General features: G+C 39.3%; 1 protein-coding gene across 1 annotated transcript; it reads left to right on the top strand.

Moving 5' to 3' along the window:
• The first annotated feature begins 2,111 nt into the window (after window positions 1-2,111).
• LOC104346013 (solute carrier organic anion transporter family member 1C1) lies at window positions 2,112-19,461 on the top strand. The gene is made up of 15 exons (XM_086466834.1): window positions 2,112-2,139; window positions 2,226-2,377; window positions 4,708-4,849; window positions 4,938-5,070; window positions 7,204-7,319; window positions 8,122-8,268; window positions 8,385-8,483; window positions 9,871-10,116; window positions 10,968-11,132; window positions 11,615-11,810; window positions 13,307-13,469; window positions 14,865-15,049; window positions 16,229-16,293; window positions 18,240-18,357; window positions 19,245-19,461. Exons 2-15 carry the CDS (start codon window positions 2,249-2,251, stop codon window positions 19,459-19,461), a joined length of 2,121 nt encoding a protein of 706 aa, XP_086322960.1. The 5' UTR covers window positions 2,112-2,139; window positions 2,226-2,248.
• Window positions 19,462-20,719: the final 1,258 nt, after the last annotated feature.

The raw sequence follows: 20,719 nt of genomic DNA, 5'->3' as shown, positions 1-20,719 counted from the left end.
TGCCTGGTAGACTAATGTTTGCCTCCAGATGCCTTCTCCATTGTTCGCCTCTAACTGCTTAACCTGATTTTTGACACTTACTGCCTTCTTGTGCCTTTACAGTCTTTCTCTGAAACGTTTACTGGAATAGCCTGCTAATCTTCAGTTACACATGTGGATACCTAACTGCCTCTCTCTTTTTTTACTTTGCCTCTTATTTCTATCTTCATGTTTTTCTGCCTTCATTCCTTTTCTTATATTCAGACTCTAAGTCATGTTGTACATTCTTAAAAAACCCACTTCTTTAGTCTTGCGAACTGCAATGACATGCTACCCCAGCATCTTATTATTATAGTCCTTAATGTGTCATAACAGGGAGAAGCTAATATCTTCAGATTACACAGGGACAGATAAATTTCAGAGGACCAGATGCTCAGAAGTATTTGTGTACTAACTTTCCCTGAGCACTAAGAATCTCATTTCAAGAGCATTTCTGTTGGTAGTTGTGCAGACTTCAGAAAATCCTTTCCTCTACTTCTTGTTCCTATCTAAGGATCCAAGGGGGAGTAAAAGCTATTTTCTCATCCAGATATGTGTTCTGACCCAGACTTACAACACAGCCACAGAAACAGTGGTACTCGCACCAGTGAAGAGTGCGGGAAGCAGGTATGAACAGTGGGAAAGGAGTTGTTCATGCCAGCAGTAGTACCTAAGGACATGCTCATGAGATTAAGCCCAAGAAACACCTAAGTTGTTTAAATCTCTGTTTGTGTATTTGTCTTAAACATTCTTAGGTATTAACCCTCTTTCATCTGAGCGAAGAAAAATGTTCTTCACCATCATGAATTAGAGCAATGTCTAGCTTTTAAATGCTCTGGCAGGTGTTACTCTGCCGTATGGCCTGTAGCAGAGCAATTTGCAATTGCAGATAGAGTGTTTCCAGCATTGGAAAAGTTCATCCAACTTTTTTCAGCTTCACTCAAGCATGGAAATCTCTCTTTGTATGATCAGCCCCCCACCCCCTGCCTTTTTCACCCTTTTCTCAAATGAGGAGACTACCATGAAAGGTGGAATAAATCAGTTCCTGTGAGCTATGATTTCTGAGTTCTGACTTGGGGTCATTAGTTTCAATAATTCTCTCTCCCCTGCATGTAAAGATCTGCAGATCTGAAAAGAGTTTGTTTCAGGTGACATTTTTTCCAAGGGGCTTTGCGGTGACATCTGGATCTTCCTTCAGAAATATGTTCAGTTTGTAGTTGGAGTTGCACAAATGGGCAAGTGGTTTCATTCTTTAAATGAACCTTGCAAATAGGTACATAGACTTCCCTTACAGCTTTTCACTGAAGTATTCTTTTTAATTGCTTGCTTATCTCTCAGAAATAGTTTTAAAAAACGAGAAAAGTAGTAGTGAAGTATTTTACTATTCATTGCAATAAAACCATGTGCAACTTAATCATAAAAACAAGGCTTTCAACGACAACAAAAATGTTATCTCAAAGAAGGGGAAAGATTTGTCCTCTATGGCTACAGGGTGTGCTCTTCCCAGGGGAACTGAAGTGGTTCTGCTGAACTGCTGAGTTGCAGATGATTTCATGCATCAGGGGATATAGACAACACACTGCAAACAGAAGTGGATTGGGGATACCCTATATACCATTGCATGAAGAAAAAATGTATGATCTCCTTGTAGTAGGTCAGGTAGCTAAAATAATAAACTCTTTTGTCATTAAGAATTGTTTCCAACAGGTCAGTGAGAAAGAAAGACTAAGTCAGATGGCACAGTATTACCACAGAGATCTTACCAAATAGGTGACTGGGTCCTAAGCTGTGTGGCCTGCAAATTCAGAGCTTCACTAAGACTCCTTGTGCTTCAGCACTGATGCTTTGTTGACCTTTGCAGTCTATTTTTGGACAGAGACTTTGACTCTTACTCTTTTGCGGAAATTGTCTTTTTAGCATAAAAATTCATTCTAGACTGAAAAAAAAAAGGAGGGGAAAATGGGAAGCAGTGGGGAGAGTAAAGACCATTTCACTTGAAAAGAAAGACATCAGAACAAGGTACTTCAGAATTTAAATAAGTATACACTTTGAAAAGCCCAAGTCATTGAGCCAAATCCTTTCCAAATAAAAGATTCCGTTTCAAGATCTCAGCATTTTCCTGTAACTACTGTTTCATCAGAAAGGCCCTTAGACAACTCTATTTTGGCATAATTACTTTTGTATTTACAGTTTTCTCTTTGGTTCAGATCGCTCAGTAAAGAAATCAACCATGACAGTAGAAACTGAATCCAGCAACATCGACGACTCAAATCAGGAAGCAGAACCTGCCCAGCTTTTGGATGATGAAGCAAACAAAAGTCTACCAGTCAAAAAGACTTCCTGTTGCACAGGCTTGAAGGTTTGGTGCCTTATCAATATCACCAGAAATTACTGTTTTCATACGTTAAGAAATGTTCAAGATATGACAGGACAGATTACTTCATTCCTGTTCCCCCTATCTTTTCTGGAACTAGATACACACTGGAGATACAGGGAAGGGTTGTATCTTGTGCTTGTCCTAAAGAAGATATAAATTCCCAATTTAGCATATTTATTCTCGAGTTACTCATAGGGAGATCCCCTTTTTGGTCATTGGAGAGAGGTAGCAATCTCCAAAGACTTGAGGCATCCTAAAATAGGTGGCTATGATACACTATTGTCTGGAGGTTGCTATCAACATCCATTCTTGTAGCACCAAAATAGGGTGGGGCAAATTGTATTCCAGGACTTTTATCTAATCCAGAGCTGTAGGTCAAACAATCCACTGATTCCCACAAGCATCCAAGCTTTCAGGAGCACATAAGAAGAATTGACGGAACACAGCAAGTAAACTAGTAAGAATTTTTCTTTTGTGTTGAAGCCTTAGTATTTATTGCTTCTGGCTGAGCTGTAAATACTACAAGGGCAAGATTTTTTTTGATAGTTATGTGTTTGGGTTTATGGTTTGACTACTTCTTCAGCCAGCTTCATCTCAGGTTAAATTCCATAGGCTCAGTGGAGTTGCAATTGGGGACATATTTCTCTCTATGAAAAGGTCTGTAAAATGAAAGATTAACAGAAAAAATAGGTAATTGCAAGTATCTCAAACATCCAAAATAGTTTGGCTCAAGTTATCAGGCAAAGGTTGTTACATTTTTTTATTTTATATGACTCACATTTGCTACCCATATATGCCTGTAAAAACAGAATCTGATCTCTCTGGGAAACTCACAGGACTAACTTTGCCAATATGTATGTGAGCAAAGCTGCGTGACTGTGGATGTACGTCTAAATTTGTGGCAATTAGAGTTTAACAGACACGATACCTTGGAGATAATAAAAGACAAACTGTTATTCTCCCTCACCTTCCTGTTATATATCTTGTGGTTTACCTGCGGGTCGCATTTTCAAACCCCAAATACCCAAGTTGTTTTTGTTTGTGTTTTCGTGATTATCAGTAGTTTGTGATTTCAGCCAAAACCTCTGAAAGCACTGCTGGCATAAGGCAAGAGAGATGGTTCTTACAGACTTTTTGCCAGCCTAGCTCAGGAAATACAAAACATGGCAGGACAAAGTCCACACTTGTGAGATTTTTCTCTTTGTTCTTGGACAAAAAGAGCATAAATATACCTATTTTCAAGGTTTTACTTCCAGGACTGGCTTCATTCCTTACAGTAGATAGCATTGCAAAGTCTAAATCTATATTTACTTTCATTTACTTACCCAACATTGTGTTCTATTGGAACTTTTACCCAGTGAGCAATAAGTCTATTTGTTTTTTTAGACTATGTTGAAATAGTTGGGTAATATTTAAACAAACTTAGTTTAACTTTTTATCAAATACATATTTATTTGCAAAAGCCACTGTATGTCTTGTTGGAAGCAACTGTGACATTATAAAGACTATTAAGCTTTCCCTTTGAGGTATATGTTATACAGGCAACATAGACATGACCCACACATTTGAAAATATATCATCTGAGACAGTCGGTAACACATTTCACACACTGGGATACCATAAAAACTTGCATAAAGCCTTTATTTTGATGTCATGGCTATCTGTATGTTTGAGTTAGAACCAGTTATGAACTGGCCTAAAGTAAGCGACATGAGGCCCAAGCAGAAGATAATTTAGGCTAAAATTAATTTTAGGTTGGACTAGTATCAGTAAATCTGACCTGATTAGGTATTTCACCTCTGGCAAATATTACATTTCTGCAACATCTAGAAATCCCATCATTTTGGCTGCCCAATACTGGGCCTCAGCTTTTTGATAAATTTAACCTCAGGATGTTAGCAAGGTACACAGTCCCCAGTGAGTTGTTTGCCAAATTTAAGTTCCAGAGTCCGTAGGATTTCTGCTTTGGACAACCTCTGGACAGCAATGCAGGGAAGATCAGGCTTTCTGGTCATTAAGATGGCTATTGCAAACCTGAACCCTAAAGCAAACATCTGCTCTCAGTGTGGCATCTAGCACCAGCCCTCTCCAGAAATGAAAGCCAGAGCAAGAGCAGACGTTGCTGAGAGACCACACTGGCGCTCCATAGCATTAGGGTACATAAAAATTCACACGCAATGTTGTCACTGCAATTTGAGTAACAAGTGTATAACATGATGATGACTGTTCTACACAGTTTTAAACATATTTGATCCTTCTGTGACTAGTTTCCCTGCATCTACATCCCATTTTCTGTCCTAATCTTTCCTCAGGTATTTCTCGCTGCTTTATCATTCAGCTACTTGAGTAAAACATTGTCTGGTACAATTATGAAAAGTTCCATCACACAGATTGAACGAAGGTTTGACCTGACGTCATCTGCTGTTGGTTTCGTCGATGGGAGCTTTGAGATGGGTAATTGGTATTCCGTAACATCCAGAAAACTGTTCAGAGAAATATAAGGCACAGCATCTGGCATTAATTTTGGTTCGTTACCTTCCAGGTAACTTGCTGGTGATTGCATTTGTAAGCTACTTTGGAGCTAAACTTCATAGGCCCAAAGTAATAGCTGTTGGATGTTTTACTATGGCATTGGGAAGTCTTTTAACAGCAATGCCTCATTTCTTCATGGGATAGTAAGTATTAATCAAGATTAATTTGGGTAACCTAACATTGGAATTGGATATTGATTTCTGTTTTTTGAATAAAACTTGGTCTATATTAAGTCCTAGATTCCTAATGGCCTATAGAGCCACACCACGATGCACAATGAATCACACTTGACACACGCACCACTGTTCATTATATCAGGTTGGAAAAATATGGCTCCTCTGAAGTAAAAGTTTAACTTTTTGAAAAAATAGGAAAAACACAAGGCTTTAGTTTTCAGTCAGACTTGTTCAGAAAAGAGGCAAAGAAGGAAATGACTTTACAAAATTGTTAGAATTTATTTTTTCAGGAGGAAACACCTATGAAAATCTTACAAAAATACAAGTTTCAAATAAAATAGATTGTTCTCTGAAAATCTTCAACAACTCTGCTATGCTCATGCTATTGCTTTAAGGAATTAGATACTCTTCCTGAATGGCAAACTCTAAGAACACCTTAATGGGAAAATCAGTGTTAACTTAAGAATGCAGCATCATTGGTCACTAATAGAGATGTCAGGATCATGTAGGCAGGAAAGTCAAACCAATATGAATCACAGTAAAATTACGAGGAATAAAAAATACACCTATATGATTTCCAGAATATGTTTGTGCTGTTTTGAACAGGATCTCAAAGCCCTGAGTGGGTAACTTCATACTGAGAGACAACTCAGACTGTTATATGACTTTATTTATAATAGCAGGTAACTCTCATGTCAAATCAGGGATTCAGAGCTTACTTGGTGAAGAAAATAACCCACAGAGATGCTCATTAGAAGAAATCCTGCTCCTTGAAAAAAGAAACCAGAGGCTTGTTGTGTAAGATGACACAACTTGCTCTCCTGTGACAAAGAGCTGCTACTCACACAAAGCTGCCTCAGCTTCACGCAAAGCCTGCAGATGGATCAGTGCTGGCAGAACTAGTCCCAGGCTTTTTCCTGTTCCAAATGCACTCGGCTGGTTAAACTGATTTTCTGTGGCTGGTTAAGCTAATTTTTATTCATCTTCTCTGGGCTTAGAGAGTTACTGCATATTGCTTATATGCAATAATGTTTCCAGCCACAGCTTTAACACAGTGGTAGCGTATAGAGGAAGACATATTTCTGTTGCTCTCTTAAATATATTAGAATAATTTTAGGTATACTACTGTAAAAAGAAAACTGAGGAGTGCTTTTTATCATGATAGTACTTGTACTAGCACCATACTTCTGGTTTCCACTGCTTAAGCCAAACTATGTATCTTGCTCATCTATACTGGGAAACTCACACAATTTGTCATGAACCTAGGCCTGAATTTTTATAAGGAAACTGTTCTGCAGTCTCTTATGATGAATGTTCTTTGTTTCAACCTGAAAAATAAGCCTTCTTGGTCTGACAGAGCTAGGCCAGTTCCTAGAAGCAGAATGTGTGCTTTACCATGTTGTTCTGCTTAGGCTAATTGTACTTTGCACCTCGACAGGGCTCATATCTGGGAAAAGGATCATGCTAAAGCAGCTAAATGGCTTCCAGAACCTGAGCTGCTCAGCTGCTTCCCCACAGCATTGCCCTGCTCCCTGTAAATACAGCTAAAGTGTGTCTTTTACCACTAACTTTATCCAGCCATGACTATACAACAGCTCTTTCTAAAGCCAATGCCAATTATCACGCAAACAGGTACAACCTGAGGATGACTTCTCCTCACTCCTCCCTCACCACCCCAAAATATCTAAGATTATCTAAGATTAAAACGGGGACTTACTCTCACACTCAAGTGATTCTTCTCTTTCTCCTTGACTGTGGGGTCAGTGTAGGGAGCTCACTTGGACTTGACCTAAATTTTGACACCGAAAGTTCAATCCTACCTGAATTACTTTCAAAAGCCTTTTCGAATTTTCCAGCTTAAGATGTTATGTCTTCCAGACAGATCTTTCTAACTTTTATTTGTTCTTAATTTTAGTGTTTTGGCTTCCCAAAATGTGCTTAAATAATCCTCCTTTTTGCTCCTTCAGTAGCACTTTGTATTGATACTTAAACAAGGATATCTTTCTCTTTAGGGAAACAGTAGTCAAGTGGTTCCTGCCTTACTATGTTAGTATTTCTCTACTGAACACTGCTTGTAAACCTATTATTGTGTGTTTTCAGTTATAAATATGAGACAGCATCACATACAGCTTTTTCAACCAACTTAACTTCAAGCATAAATCCCTGTTCTGTACACCAAGATGTGAACGAAACTTTGCTGGATGTCTCCCCATCAGGTAAGGAACTATAAGTGTAAGTACAAACACGGGAGTTAGTTTTATCCTTGGTTGCAAGTGGAGTAAATCTTTGCCCCATGCAAGATGCTCAGATTTCTAATTTCAGTCTCTATCTGGGAACATTACCAAAACTTAAATGCACTTTGTGCATCTCATTTGGTGAAGAAACATCAAAAAAACCCCAAAATTATAAGGATTCAGAACCCCAGATTCCTATGTTCACATGTCCAAACTGTAAGAAAATCACCTTAGCACTGAAGGGGATGGTAAGACTGTGTTTGAAGGCATTCAAATACCCAGGACCTGGAGCTGGGCAGGTGGAAGAGATAGTATGATAGGACATGAAACTGCACAGGGTTAACTGGAAATAAATGGAGACTTCTATGATCTTGCTCACAATACGGAATACAGCTCTTTTACATGTTGCTTTGTATGGGACATAGATAGAGAAAAAGCCAAGCTTCGCCCCATCTCAAATTTCTCACATTAAAGATATATGTTACATGCCAGGTAATATATTTATGACAACATCAATCTGCCATTTCTTTTACACGAGTGCTTTTTCTGATGGGTGATACTTCTCTGTATTTTTAGAAACCAAATACAAGGGAAGTGAAGTGTTATTAAAAGATTATTAAGAGGTGTAATGAGGTTGATAACCTTTCATTAATCTTCCATAAGGAAAGTGCTGTTAATACTTTAAATACTAAACAATAATAATTTCATGTGCTGAATTTCCTGTGATTTATCACTTTTTCCCATTCTACTATTCTGTCACAAAGATGTAAACTCTCATCTGCAGGCTGTGAGAAGGAACCATCATCATATATGTGGGTATACATCTTACTGGGAAACATGTTACGTGGAATTGGTGAAACACCAATAACACCGTTGGGCATCTCTTATCTTGATGATTTTGCTAAAGAAGAGGATGCTCCTGTGTATGTAGGTAATCTCAATATGAAGTAAACTGAGAGATTCACAGTATAAGACGTCAATCATCCTCTGTAGAAGAAAACGTTCAGGCATTAAAATATACTAGTATCTGCTTCATTATATTTTCAGCGTGTTTGCACACCATAGCCATGCTGGGCCCAATGTTTGGTTTCCTGTTGGGATCTTTATGTGCAAGACTATATGTGGATATTGGATTTGTGGATTTAGGTAAGCAAAACAGAGGAAAAGTGAAAGTAAGCTAATACTTGTTTCTAACAAGTTCCTCTACATAGTTGCTTAAGTTTTTATTATATTAATACAATTTATATGTCATTCATATTCATTTCATTAATTTTATTGGTTTCATTAATTTTATTATATACTTTATTACAATTTAAATAAAATACTGGAAGTTTTTAGGGTAAAGGCAGAATTAGACAAGAAAAATATTTTAGAATTGTGTTTTAGGATTAAAGGATTAAAATACATGTTTAACTTCAAAAGTTAGTACCAAGAACTCTCACAGACCCAAGATGTTTTACTAAATTGGGATCTTAGTGAAAGGATTCTGCTTGCCTAGCAGTTTTACAGTTTTGGTGGATTACCCACCCTTTCAGCTGAGCATTTTACATTATTTACAATTACATTCGTGGAATGTTTGCAGTACATTATACACTTTTTGCCAGCCCTTGTTTATTCACATGAAAAAAACCCACAGCTATGTATTCACATCTGCAATATGTCAGAGGGGGCAGACCAGTCCCTGTAAGTGGTGACTGTTGTCCTTCATCCTGTTCCCTTTCACTGGAAGAGGTAGGAGCCATTCTCTGAGGTGGTGTCTCCTGGCCAGCCCACCACCTCACCTGCTGGACCAGCCTGATGGGGAGTCAGGCAGTACAGACTGGTGATAGCTTTTTCAGGAAAAGGCACACTGTAGCAGCAGCAGTGGTTATCCCATTTTACCAGCAGGTCAGAGAAGTTTTCAGATCTTCAGGATACTGTAACTAGATAGACAAAGTGTTTTGTCTTTGCCCTTTATTAAGCCAATGTTCAATTTTACTTAAGCATGAGGACAGCGAGCCAATTCTGGTCATGCAGTGAAAAGTCTTGTAGTGTTGATCCACCACTAAACATGCGAGCTTGTAACAATCACAAAAATACAACCAACTACTCTCATCTTCCTTGCAATACAAAGTTTAAAGTCGTGGCTAATCTTGCCAATGCCACAAAGAATGACTGTATGCTTAACAGCAACGTACACAATTCAGGTTAGCAGAAGATGGTCTTAGTAGAAATGTATCAGCCCTAAAAGGACCCCGTGCTTGGGGCCTGTCTGCCACCCATTTTGGTTTCATATGTGTTGGATAAGGACCTCTTGTGTTGCCATTTATACCACAAAAAGACAGTCAGCATAAGATGTAGAAAGGCAGATGAAACGTAAGACCATTCAGCGTATGATTCCTGATGCCTTCACTGCATGAACAGTCTTTCATTAGATGACTATCATTACGACTGGAAGTCAGACACTGTAAAATGCAGCTGTGTTAGCAGATAAAGGGTGGGAAGGATCAACCTCTTCATTTAGGTAACTTGTATCTGTTTCCCTCAATTCTAGGAAGCATCACCATCACCCCACAGGATTCCCGCTGGGTGGGTGCATGGTGGCTTGGCTTTTTAATAAGTGGAGTAACCAGTTTCCTAGCTGCTATTCCATTTTGCTTTCTGCCAAAGAGTCTGAAAAAGCCAGAGGAAGCCAATAATGATAAAATTTCGTATGGCCTCTTGGAAAACATGGGCGCCACAAGGAAGACACTTCCTCCTGCAAAATCTAAGCCAAGGAAGTGGTCAGTAATACTGAAAGGCAAGTGTTTTGCACATTGTATAAATGTGAAAAGTAACAGGCACAAGGTACAGCAGGAATGTAATAGTTCTGCAGAATATTTTGCCTCCCCTGCACTTCAGTCCAAACCAGTTAGCTATCCCCAGGAAAGGAGAGGTCTGCTAAAGTCAAAGAGCTTCTTTAAGACTTTGAGGTTCTGCATGCATCACCTGCAATACATCATCAGCCGAGTGGCACCTACCTCTAAAAATTTGTGCTAGAAGAAATTTGAACAGTGGAAAAATTGTTTCTATATCAGGACCTAAAGAAAATATTATAAGGTTCCTTTCTGAAGATTATTTGTCTGATGATCACAGAGCTCATGGAGACTATGAAGCACGTTGCTACCTGAGGAAAACACAGCAGGCTTGAAAGTCAGCTCTGGCTGTGCAGTCATTAAGCTAAGAAAAGGGTGGAAAGGTGTTGGGAAGAGATTGCTTTGCATCATTAGTCAAATTCTCCTGTCTTTGTTCAGATCCCAATGGAAGACATTGGGCATCTCCACAAAGGCACCTCTGAGCCTTGAACCTGTGGCAATATTCATGTAAGCTGGAAGAAGTCTTTGCCCTCCAGTCTTCATGTGCAGATCTCACTAGAGCATCCAGGCCTTAACCCATACTTCTGTCATCTTTTAGGATTCTCTTCCTGTATCTCAGTCTCTGGTGTTTTTCAAGAATGTAGTTTTGCTTTCAGATACTCACATGCAAATGAAGATCGGTATGGCTTGCACTTGGACAGCTGAAAGAAGAATTTTGTCCTATGTTTCACAGATTACTTACCAGTAATTATGCTATGTGTCTTTCAAAGCCAACTCATATATCCCTTTCTTTCAGATTTCTATACTTCCCTGAAAAAAGTATTGAGTAATCGAATGTACTTTACATTTTTGTGTTGCTCACTGTTACAGTTCAGTAGCTTTATTGGTTACTTGACTTACAAACCAAAGTACATGGAACAGCAGTATGGACAATCTACATCTAAATCTAACTTTCTAATAGGTGAGTTACACTGTGCAAAGACTGTTTATGCTATGGGGAGAAGTTCAGGAATGCTTTTTTCAGGACTAAGTTCTTTGCAGAACAGGCTGATGTAAATGGTGATCTCTCCGGAACTTGAATTATATAAAGGCAGCATGCAAACTACTGTTTTGGTGCCTATGGGACCAGAAAGAATAATTATATTATATTATATTATATTAATTACATTATAGCAAGGGCACCCTAAATATACAATGACTGTGGCGTGAGCATTTTAAATGCTGCAACATTTGACAAGTGCCTTGCAAGGGAAGTGGTTTTTGAGGTTCAGGCATTTTGACAATAGCATACACAACCCAGATATGAGGCTGAGCATAAAGCCACCTAGAGTCATCATAATACAACATAAAGCTGCCAGGGATATCAAGCTGAGCACAGAGTTTGTCTCTTAAACCCAATATGACTCTTTTATTTTGACATTCCCCTTCTATAATCTCTTTCAGGATTGACATCTTTACCTCCTGTAGTTATTGGGATTTTCCTAGGAGGACTCATAATGAAAAAGTACAAAATGAGCATCGTTGGAGCAACCAAGTTTGCATTTGGCATGTCATTTTTGGCTTACATCATTGCTCTCTTGCACTTTTTTGTTGGTTGTGAGAATCATGTAGTAGCAGGAATGACAGTGTCTTATGAAGGGTGAGTATAAAATGAAGAAGAGTAGGTTTTTCTCCATGGCAGTTCAAGAAATGTACTATGACATGAAGGATAAAAGATGAATATGCTTTTGCAATGCTTAAGAGAAAGCCACGCCGTCATTGTGATAGTTTTGTTGGTCATCAGAGCATCAGCCTGCCAAAGCACAACACTGGTTAAAGATTAATTAGAAATATATTAGCACAATTGCATCATTACCGATGTAGGTTGTTCAACTGTGTGTGGGGTGGTATTGCTGTTTCACACAGTGCTATCTCTATACCAGAAGCAATTTTCTAGCTAAGTGCATTCAGACTCAGTAAAAGGGTGAAACATATGTAACAGAGAGCATTGGTAGTATATCCTGCACAGAGATGGAAAAACTGCAACATGCTAGACTCTCAGCCAGCTGTAAAACAAAATGAAGCTTTTATGCCTACTGAAGATGCTCTCTCCTCTCAAGAGAGAATCAGGGTTTAAAAGTTGCAGGCTGTTAATTTTTCTTGGAGCAGAGTAAAGTTGAGTAAAGATATCAGCACAGGAGATGAGTGCTAGGATCTGGCTGTCCAAGGGGCCCAGCAAGACACTAGCATAGGGGTTGTCACTGCCTCTTGCTCATGTCCGGCCTGCTCAGACTACCTCATGGCTAGGGTCACTCATCTACATCTCCCTGAAGACTTACCTGCAGTTCAGTAATTTGTTGCTACAGTTAATCTATCAAGCCATAATAGCTCACAGATGAAAATGAGGAACTGGACAGGCAGGATGCCAAGGACGTTTGTGTTTGTTGGAACCTGAGGTCTAATTGTTGCTTGTCCTGTACTTGCAATGCTTCTACTAAGCATACAAATGGTGCACCAGGGAATATGCTTAGTAAGGACGTAAGGACTGAGATGAAAGAGAAGGCAAGCACATAAGCTTAATTAACACAGAAAGGAGAAGATGAGGGAAGTCCAACCCTCTTTGTTACAGATCTCAATACTCAAAGGGTCTCTGAATGTAAAAAGGAATACTGAATTCTCCATGTCCTCCAGAAAGAGTTAGGCTAGGCTTTAAGAGAGGTGTATTTTTTATCACAGAGACCAGCAAATCTAGTTTCTGTCATCGGTGCATTTTTACCAACAGCTAAAGACGTACTTGCTAAGACTGTGTTAACTGTCGTTAGCCCTACATTCAATTAGAGGGTGTTGTAGCTGACCTCCAAAAGCTTTTCAGCTTTCCCTTTTTCTTTTCTGTCGACGCCTACCAGGTAAAGTTTTCATTTTCATTTGTTTTAAAATTCTCTATAATCTAGTAATCACTTTAATGTCAGTGCAAGTAGAATGGAATTTCAAACAAACAGATCAATACTGTAGTGACTCAGCTATGAAAACATATGTCCTGGGCATATGAGGTGAGTTTCAGGACAGTAACACTGTCACACAGAAGGCACTACACTGACCTCAGCACTGAATTAAAAATTTCTAACCTCTTACACCTATCTGAACTTAACTTCCAAGCAAACCCATTCCGTACCATGAAAATGCTGTATTTTCTGAGTGCAACTCTGACTGCAAATGTGCCTCCAATGTGTGGGACCCTGTGTGTGGAGACAACGGACTCACATATGTTTCGGCGTGTCTAGCTGGGTGCACGACTTCCGTGGGACACGGAAAGAACACAGTAAGACCCTACTTTCTGAGGTTTTCTACTAGCTTATTTTCCATGTAATGTCTGGGATTTAGTAGTATAATACATTTAAGGAAAACCAAAGTTACTGAGGACCAGTCAGTAAAGTATGATTTCTGGCTGCAAACAGCACAGAAGACATAGACTTCTCTGTTTTACTTCATGTTGAGCAAAAAGCCCTAGCTCCTTGTTGTATATATTAATTTTCATCTTTTGTAGATTAAACATAAGAGGGGCAAACAAACAATTCAAAGTGGTTACATGTTGTGTAAAGGTTGTCCATGGCTTGCCTTTCATAAATCTCATTTTGATTGCCCTGAGATTCTATCGAACAATTGAAGTACACTAAGATAGTGTATCTTCCCTGATATGATCATTAATGTGTAAGTATGAAGAATGATTTGAGGAGAGGCAGCTTGCTTCCTCCATGTGAGACTGTGGGATGTCAGTATACTGCTAATTTTTTTGACTGACTGCTGTCTGCTCAGCATGGAATGCTGGGGATAATGCGCAGAGTCCCAGAGAGGACGCCTCAGTCGATGATTGTAAGACTTCATTGGACCACGTCATTCCCATGTTTTCTGATGCCAGATGATCACTCCAGAAGATATATGGTCCAGAGCTGACTCTTGCATTCAGACAGTTTTCTCTCCATTTTTCTTTGTGGCTGTCTACAGTCACCTTCTCCAAAAGCTATTCTTTGCTTAAAATCTTGAGGGGGGAGGCAGGAGAGAAGGGCTCAATAACTTCCATGACAGTGGGGCTACAGCCTCCCACACAAGTCTGTCTCTGTAGAGGTTAAAGTTTGTGGCTCACAATTCCCCTTACCTCAGCACATCCTCAAGCCCCTGAAGCAGTGGGTAAAAGCTCTTGCTCTTAAGCTATCAGTACACCTACTGCTGATCTCAGGGTTCTGCATGCATGAGCTATATCATGACAAGTAGCTGCTGCTTACAGCTGTGAGGTACCTCTGGTGGATCAGCATTAGCAGAGAGGGACCTGTGATCCAGATGCTTTTCACAGAGACAAGTCAGCTAACAGGCAGTGTCACCTAGCAGCAAAAGGCACCATTCCTTGAGCTTTGCTTTTCCACTTCAGCTGCCCTCCAGGGACACAAAGGCTGAGGTCACCCTCAGAGATCTTTCAGGTGCTCCAAACTTCTTTAAAAAAGGGTTGCTATGTCCACTGGCAAAAACGTGCTGGCACAGAACATCCCGTCCAACTCCGAGCTCTGTTTGTAGGAAAGAAAAGCTGCTGCCAATTACCTAAAGAAAGGCAAATAAGCTAGTAATAGGATGCTTAGGAAGGCTTCAGGCTCTGCCTGTGTCTGAAGGCAGGTTTCCCCACTGCATGAGCAGTGTCCTACCAAATCTGCTTTGTATCTTCCAGGTCTTCCATAACTGCAGCTGTCTTGCAGCCAGCAGTTCATGCACAGGAAATAACTCTGCCACCTTCGGGCAATGTCCAAAAAGCGAAGATTGTTCAATGAAGTTTATTTATTATACAGTAATACAAGTCATAAGTGGCTTTTGTTATGCATTGGGAGGCACTCCAGCATACATGATCATGTTTAGGTAAGTAAAACTGTGTACCAAAGGTTGAGGCTTTCTAACAAGGGGATCTAAATTATATTTAGGTTTCTCTCTTTTCCTTAGGAAAAAAGACTCTCTTACAGTGTAATACATTTTCTTTAATGAATTTTGTCATTTGCCATTTGTTTGCAGCTGCTAATGTCAAACCTTACTTTGCTGCTGTCTCTAAGTCAATTCCAGCGTGTTGCTTCTAACTGCTACAAAATGGTTTCTCTTATGCCTGTCATACACCCAGGTTTTCCAGAACATGTCTTCTTTCTCTGCTGGGATATTCTGGCTGTATAGGTTTTGAAAATGCCTTGCATTTGTCAGGATTTCTGGATGTGGAGTTGCCCTAACAGATTGTGCTTCTCAGAAGTCTGGAAATTCAGGACATCTGAGGGCTCAGTCTGAGGCTTCTATACTTATGTCTGTTGATGTACACAGTCATACCAGGATGTGATTTGGAACCACATATGTGAATTAGCACATACTTCTCAGTAACATGAAGGGAAAGCTCACTCAGTAGAAAAATGCATTAGTGGCAAATTTAATGATAGTCCTAAGGGCATTATGTCATCGTAAATGAGCATGGAAAACATCATGAAAACTCCTCCTCCCTTCCTCGTCATTATGAGACGTCTTTCTGTGTGCTGACCATGTGGATATTTGTAAGGAGATGTCAGGGGCATTTCTGATGCTTGGAGTGTGGTTTCCCATGAAACACACAGACATATTGCCAGATGGCTTTGTGTAGTTCAAAATGTGGAATTGTACAGAGGAATGCCATTCGAGAATAGAAAGATGCCACACTAATGCAGCTACTTGCAGTGTTTTTGTCTTAGGGCAATATGATATTTCCCATATGGAAATGGGAATCCACTAATGGGAGATGCCATTTCAAAAGACTAGGATAGACTGTGATTATGACTTTAAAACTTCACTTCTTTAATTATGCTCACTGAATGGACTTCCCAGGAGCTATGCGATGGAAAACAATAGATTAATTCACCTTTTTCATAACACTCAACATATTTTCAACAAATGCAGGAAGCACTTTCCTTCCGAAGCTTGATTTTCTGTCATTAAGAGTATTAAATTCAGGGTAATTAACAGCAGTCTAATAGACATGTCTAAGCACCAGGTAGGCAAATACTTAATACTTATCGCTCTCTCTTTCAGATGTGTTCAGCCAGAGCTGAAATCTCTTGCAGTTGGTCTATACACACTCATTATGAGAGTACTAGGTAAGAGAAATCATTCTGAGATGCTTGCTTGTACGGCTTTAAGCAACACAAATCCAACCACAATTTGTAAACCAGATGTATCCTTGAAATAGCTGTTAGATCCTGGGCTGTTCCTGAAGATCCTGCTTTTTTTCTGAAGGTCCAATGCTCAGTCAAGAGTTCACTGGGAAACCAGCTAACACAATTCTGAAAACGTTTGACCTGATGATGAAATGGTGCTGCAGTTTGGGAGCCTGGTGTTCCAAAATGGAAAGAGTTTCTAAGCAAAATTAAAGTATTATCTTGAATTTCTGAACAACACTATAAGGTTTCAAACTTATAGTTCAACCAATGGCTCACTGAGACACAATGCTGCAAGTAAGATCGAAAAGACATGCTCTAGTAGGACTTCACTCAACACTAATACAACTCTGCTCATAGCAGTGTTTTCTCCTTGTTGAAACTTCACTTTCCTGGTAGACGACAGCTTAAATTTCAATTTCCTTTAAGCATGCTGCAATGCTTCTTTTTTCCCCTTTTTTATTTGAGAGTTGCTAATGAGATGGTTGTTTAAGATGCCTAGGTGGCATCTTAAGATGTGAACACTTCGCTATTTCCTTTTGTTCTCTTTGTCAATGGAGCAAGAATACCTACATTTCAGGAATGTGTGAAGAGACAAGCCACATGGGTTTGCTACGAAGCCTAAAAAATCAACAGCTACTTACAAATGTCTACAATTAGAGTTAGGTTAGGGCTGTAGTCTCTACTCAGTATTGTGATGGGACATTTTGAGATAGGAAGGTGTATCCGCACTTCGTCCTCTTCTACTTTTCTCATCACACAGTGGAGGTGCAGAATTTCTCTCCAAGCAATCAGGACAAGCAATGCCAATAGGATTCTTGGAGCAATTTCGGCCATAGGTAATTAAGCATTATGAAAAAAGAAACGCCCCCTTTCTATAGCCTTCTGCTTTAGCACATTGAGCCAGCATGCTCCTTCCATTGCAAGAAGGAGTAGAGCCACTGTCACTGATTCAAAAAAGGTGGCATTTCTCTACAGTGACTCAGAGATCAAATCTGATGTGCTCCCATCTTCCTTCTCTAAAGAACCTCCAGAAGGAGCATTTGTCCCATCACACCCTGACTACAGCAATGATGATTGTTGCCTTTATCGATAAATTTCTGAGTTCGGATTCTCACAAGAACCCTAGGGTAGAACAGGCTGGGATAATACCTGTTTTTACAAAATAAATTATTTTCTAGATAAGGTTGCAGGATGCTCCTCTGGGAACAAAGCTGATGTGAAACATGGTCCTGTACGCATTGAAACCTGGATTCCTCTGAAGTTAATACTTGCCTTTACTTCAGCAAGGCTAGGATTTTGTCCCATGTCTGCCCTGTTTTGCAGTAAAGCATAGGCTCTTATCTGGCCAAATCACACTAAGGATTTCAGTTGCCCTACCCTCATACACATTTTTGAAAAGCTTATTCAGTTCCTCTAACCATGTATACTTGGTGCTGTCCCTTCAGGCAGAAGGGACTATCAGCTGCTATCAGATATGAAGCCCATATGGATAATTTAGGCTATGCATAGAAGAAGGAACTATTCACTAGTTCAGTGCTCCAAATGCACAATGAGCCCATCTCTCCCTTTGCATTAAAACTTAGCATGCACTGGAAGCCAGCGGTGGCTCTCAGAGCCATGCTTGAGAAATCAGTGTGCATGACTGCAAGCCTGGCCAAACCCATCAGGTCACATTTCCTGGGGACTGATGATCCGCACAGCATGGAGAGGGTGTCCAGCTTACAGTTACTCTGATAAAGGAAAGGAAAAATTCCCCACAGTCCAATCCGCCTATTGCCACTATTGCAGCATGTAACTTGCCATTAAGAAAACATAAAGCTGATTTCTAAAAGCATGTCTGTTCCTGTGATATCTTGTGACATTTTTTGCTTGTTTCCTTGCAGCTGGGATCCCAGCACCAGTTTATTTCGGCGCACTGATTGACAAGACATGTTTGAAATGGGGAAGCACAAGCTGTGGGCAGAGAGGGGCTTGCAGGCTGTACGACTCTAATGCATACAGGTAAGGAAAATTAAGGCCAAAAAGCCTCATGCATTTCCTCTCTACAGATAGTCACACCTTGTTCTGTTATACTATAGTGTGTGAGGTCATTGATCAAAAATTATGGTCAGATACTAACTCTGGACTCAGATTTAGGTCAATCCAGAATTCCTGAAATTGAGAAATCTTAAAGTCAAATCTTAAACTCAGTTTTTCAGTCAGTTTTTATGTTGTGCAAAAATAATTTAATATCAATGACAGAGTTTTCTGGAATGAATTACGTGTTTTTAGTATCCTTTATTCAATTTAAAAGACCTAGGATTGTGCAATTTGCCATCAAGAGGAAAGATAGCCGAATTTACCTTATTTGCAGGTTGTTTGTTCATACTGTCAAGAATGGTAACTTTGTGCATTGGCCACATTTGAGAGAAAAATAAATGAAAGAAAATCATACTGACTGACTGAAGGTACTGGTTAAACACAAACACTATTGGTATCCAGGAGCAATATTCCAGATTTTTTTCTCTTTTTCACCCAAACCTAAGCCATTTCTGATGTGGTTTTTATTTTTACATACAATAGCCCACTCTGGCAATCCCTATATGTTTCTAGCCCTAAAATGTCTAAGGCCTTAAAGTGACCCAAAAATCTTCAGAAACAAAGGGAAGATGATTCAAGTTTCCCTTTGCAACTATCTTCATAAGCAAAAAGAATATTACTGATTCTTTAACAGCATTTTTTGCAAGCAAAAATACCCAGTTTGCAGTACCATTCACAAAGAATGAATGTTAAGTTTTTCCCTAAGCTCTTTTGTATGTATGCAATCCTTAAAAGCCATTAAAGTGATTTTCTTCAGTGTCTTTGAAAACTTCAATGCCTGGCACGGTCTTCTGTGCTCTATCCCACAGGTATGTCTACCTTGGTTTAGCATCTGTGTTAAGAGGTCCTTCCTACTTGATTGCAATTGTGTTTTTTATATTGATAAAGAAAAACTTTCAAAATAAGACCTCCAGACCTATAGAGAATGGAGGAAGAGAAGATGTTCCTATGAATAAAGAAGATAATTGCAAGATCAAAGAACGTTTGCCAGGTCCTTCTGAGGCAGAGAATGAATCGTGTATTTAGAAAGCCATTTAGACCAATGTCATATGAATCAGGGCATCTTCTTTCAGAAAAAAAAACTTTTGCAATGTTATGAATAACTAAATAATAAATAACAACGCTGTTCAGAAAGCAAAACTAATAGAAAATCTGTGATTGACAACAAGAAAAACTAGCATACAAGTATGAAAGGGCCTTGTGTGTACCTGGTTATCAATAACAGACAGAATAAGTTAGATGAACTGAAGCAAATTCTCAACAGATAAAGGAAAACCTCCCTTGGCATTTCCGATAGAGCCAGCCCGCAATTTTTAAATGTGTCACAGATGACTGCTGGCAGAACAGCCACATGCCAAAGGCCTACAAAATGTGATGCTGACCCTGTACGCAGATCCATGTGGTAGACTGCCATGGGAATGACAAGCTCAAGGCTAACAGCAGCTTTCTGATTTCATCAAATTCAATCAGAATTCACAGTAAAACCAAGGCCTTTAAGCAAAACATATCCACCTTATCGAAATGAACCATTGCAATAATTTTCCATCACAAAATTGACAAAAAGCAGTATTTTTCCAAGAAGTGTTTTATCTTAGCTCAGCTAAAACTGCCTACTTAAAACTACAAATAGGTTACCATAAAGGAAATAATTGTTTTTAAAAATCTCAGAGTTGTAGCATTTTATTAAAAACTAATTTTTTTAGTTAAGCAACTATGAAACATAAGAAATATTCTGAATTTTGTAGTGATGTTGTTCTCAAAATAAAATCCATCCAACATATGCTTGTGTTTTTATTGCTATGCCATGTACCGTCCAGAAGAGGACACTCAAACGATAACATTACTGCTATGACTACTGCAAATACTCTGTACATTGTCGTGCTCAGTCTCATATATTGTTGTGTCTTTATTGTTCTGGGAGAAGCTCATCATCAGGCAGGCAAAACATTCATCTTTGTTTTCATGTACCATAAAACTTTCTCAGCTAAAGCCTTTAGCTCGTATATTCAAAGTGCTTTTATGTTCATCGTATTTGCATCACTGGAAGCTTGACAACTGTTGTTACTTTAAATAAAAAGATGTGTGCTTGAGTGCCATTTCACAACAGTGACTGAGTTCTCTGGTTGGTACTTTAAAATAGGTGCTCAAGGCTCAGTGGGATATGGTTAACAGACATGTCAGAGCAAAATGCTGAGTTGTTCTGAAATAAATGTTGTCTGTCACGACAGTCACTTTTGCAGTGATTGCAGCAGCTGAAGGGAAAAGAATGGGAATTTTTTACCCA

Source organism: Leptosomus discolor, chromosome 1 (genome assembly GCF_034619465.1).
Source record: "Leptosomus discolor isolate bLepDis1 chromosome 1, bLepDis1.hap2, whole genome shotgun sequence".
Lineage (NCBI taxonomy): Eukaryota > Metazoa > Chordata > Aves > Leptosomiformes > Leptosomidae > Leptosomus > Leptosomus discolor.
This window is presented reverse-complemented; position numbering and strand designations above follow the sequence as displayed.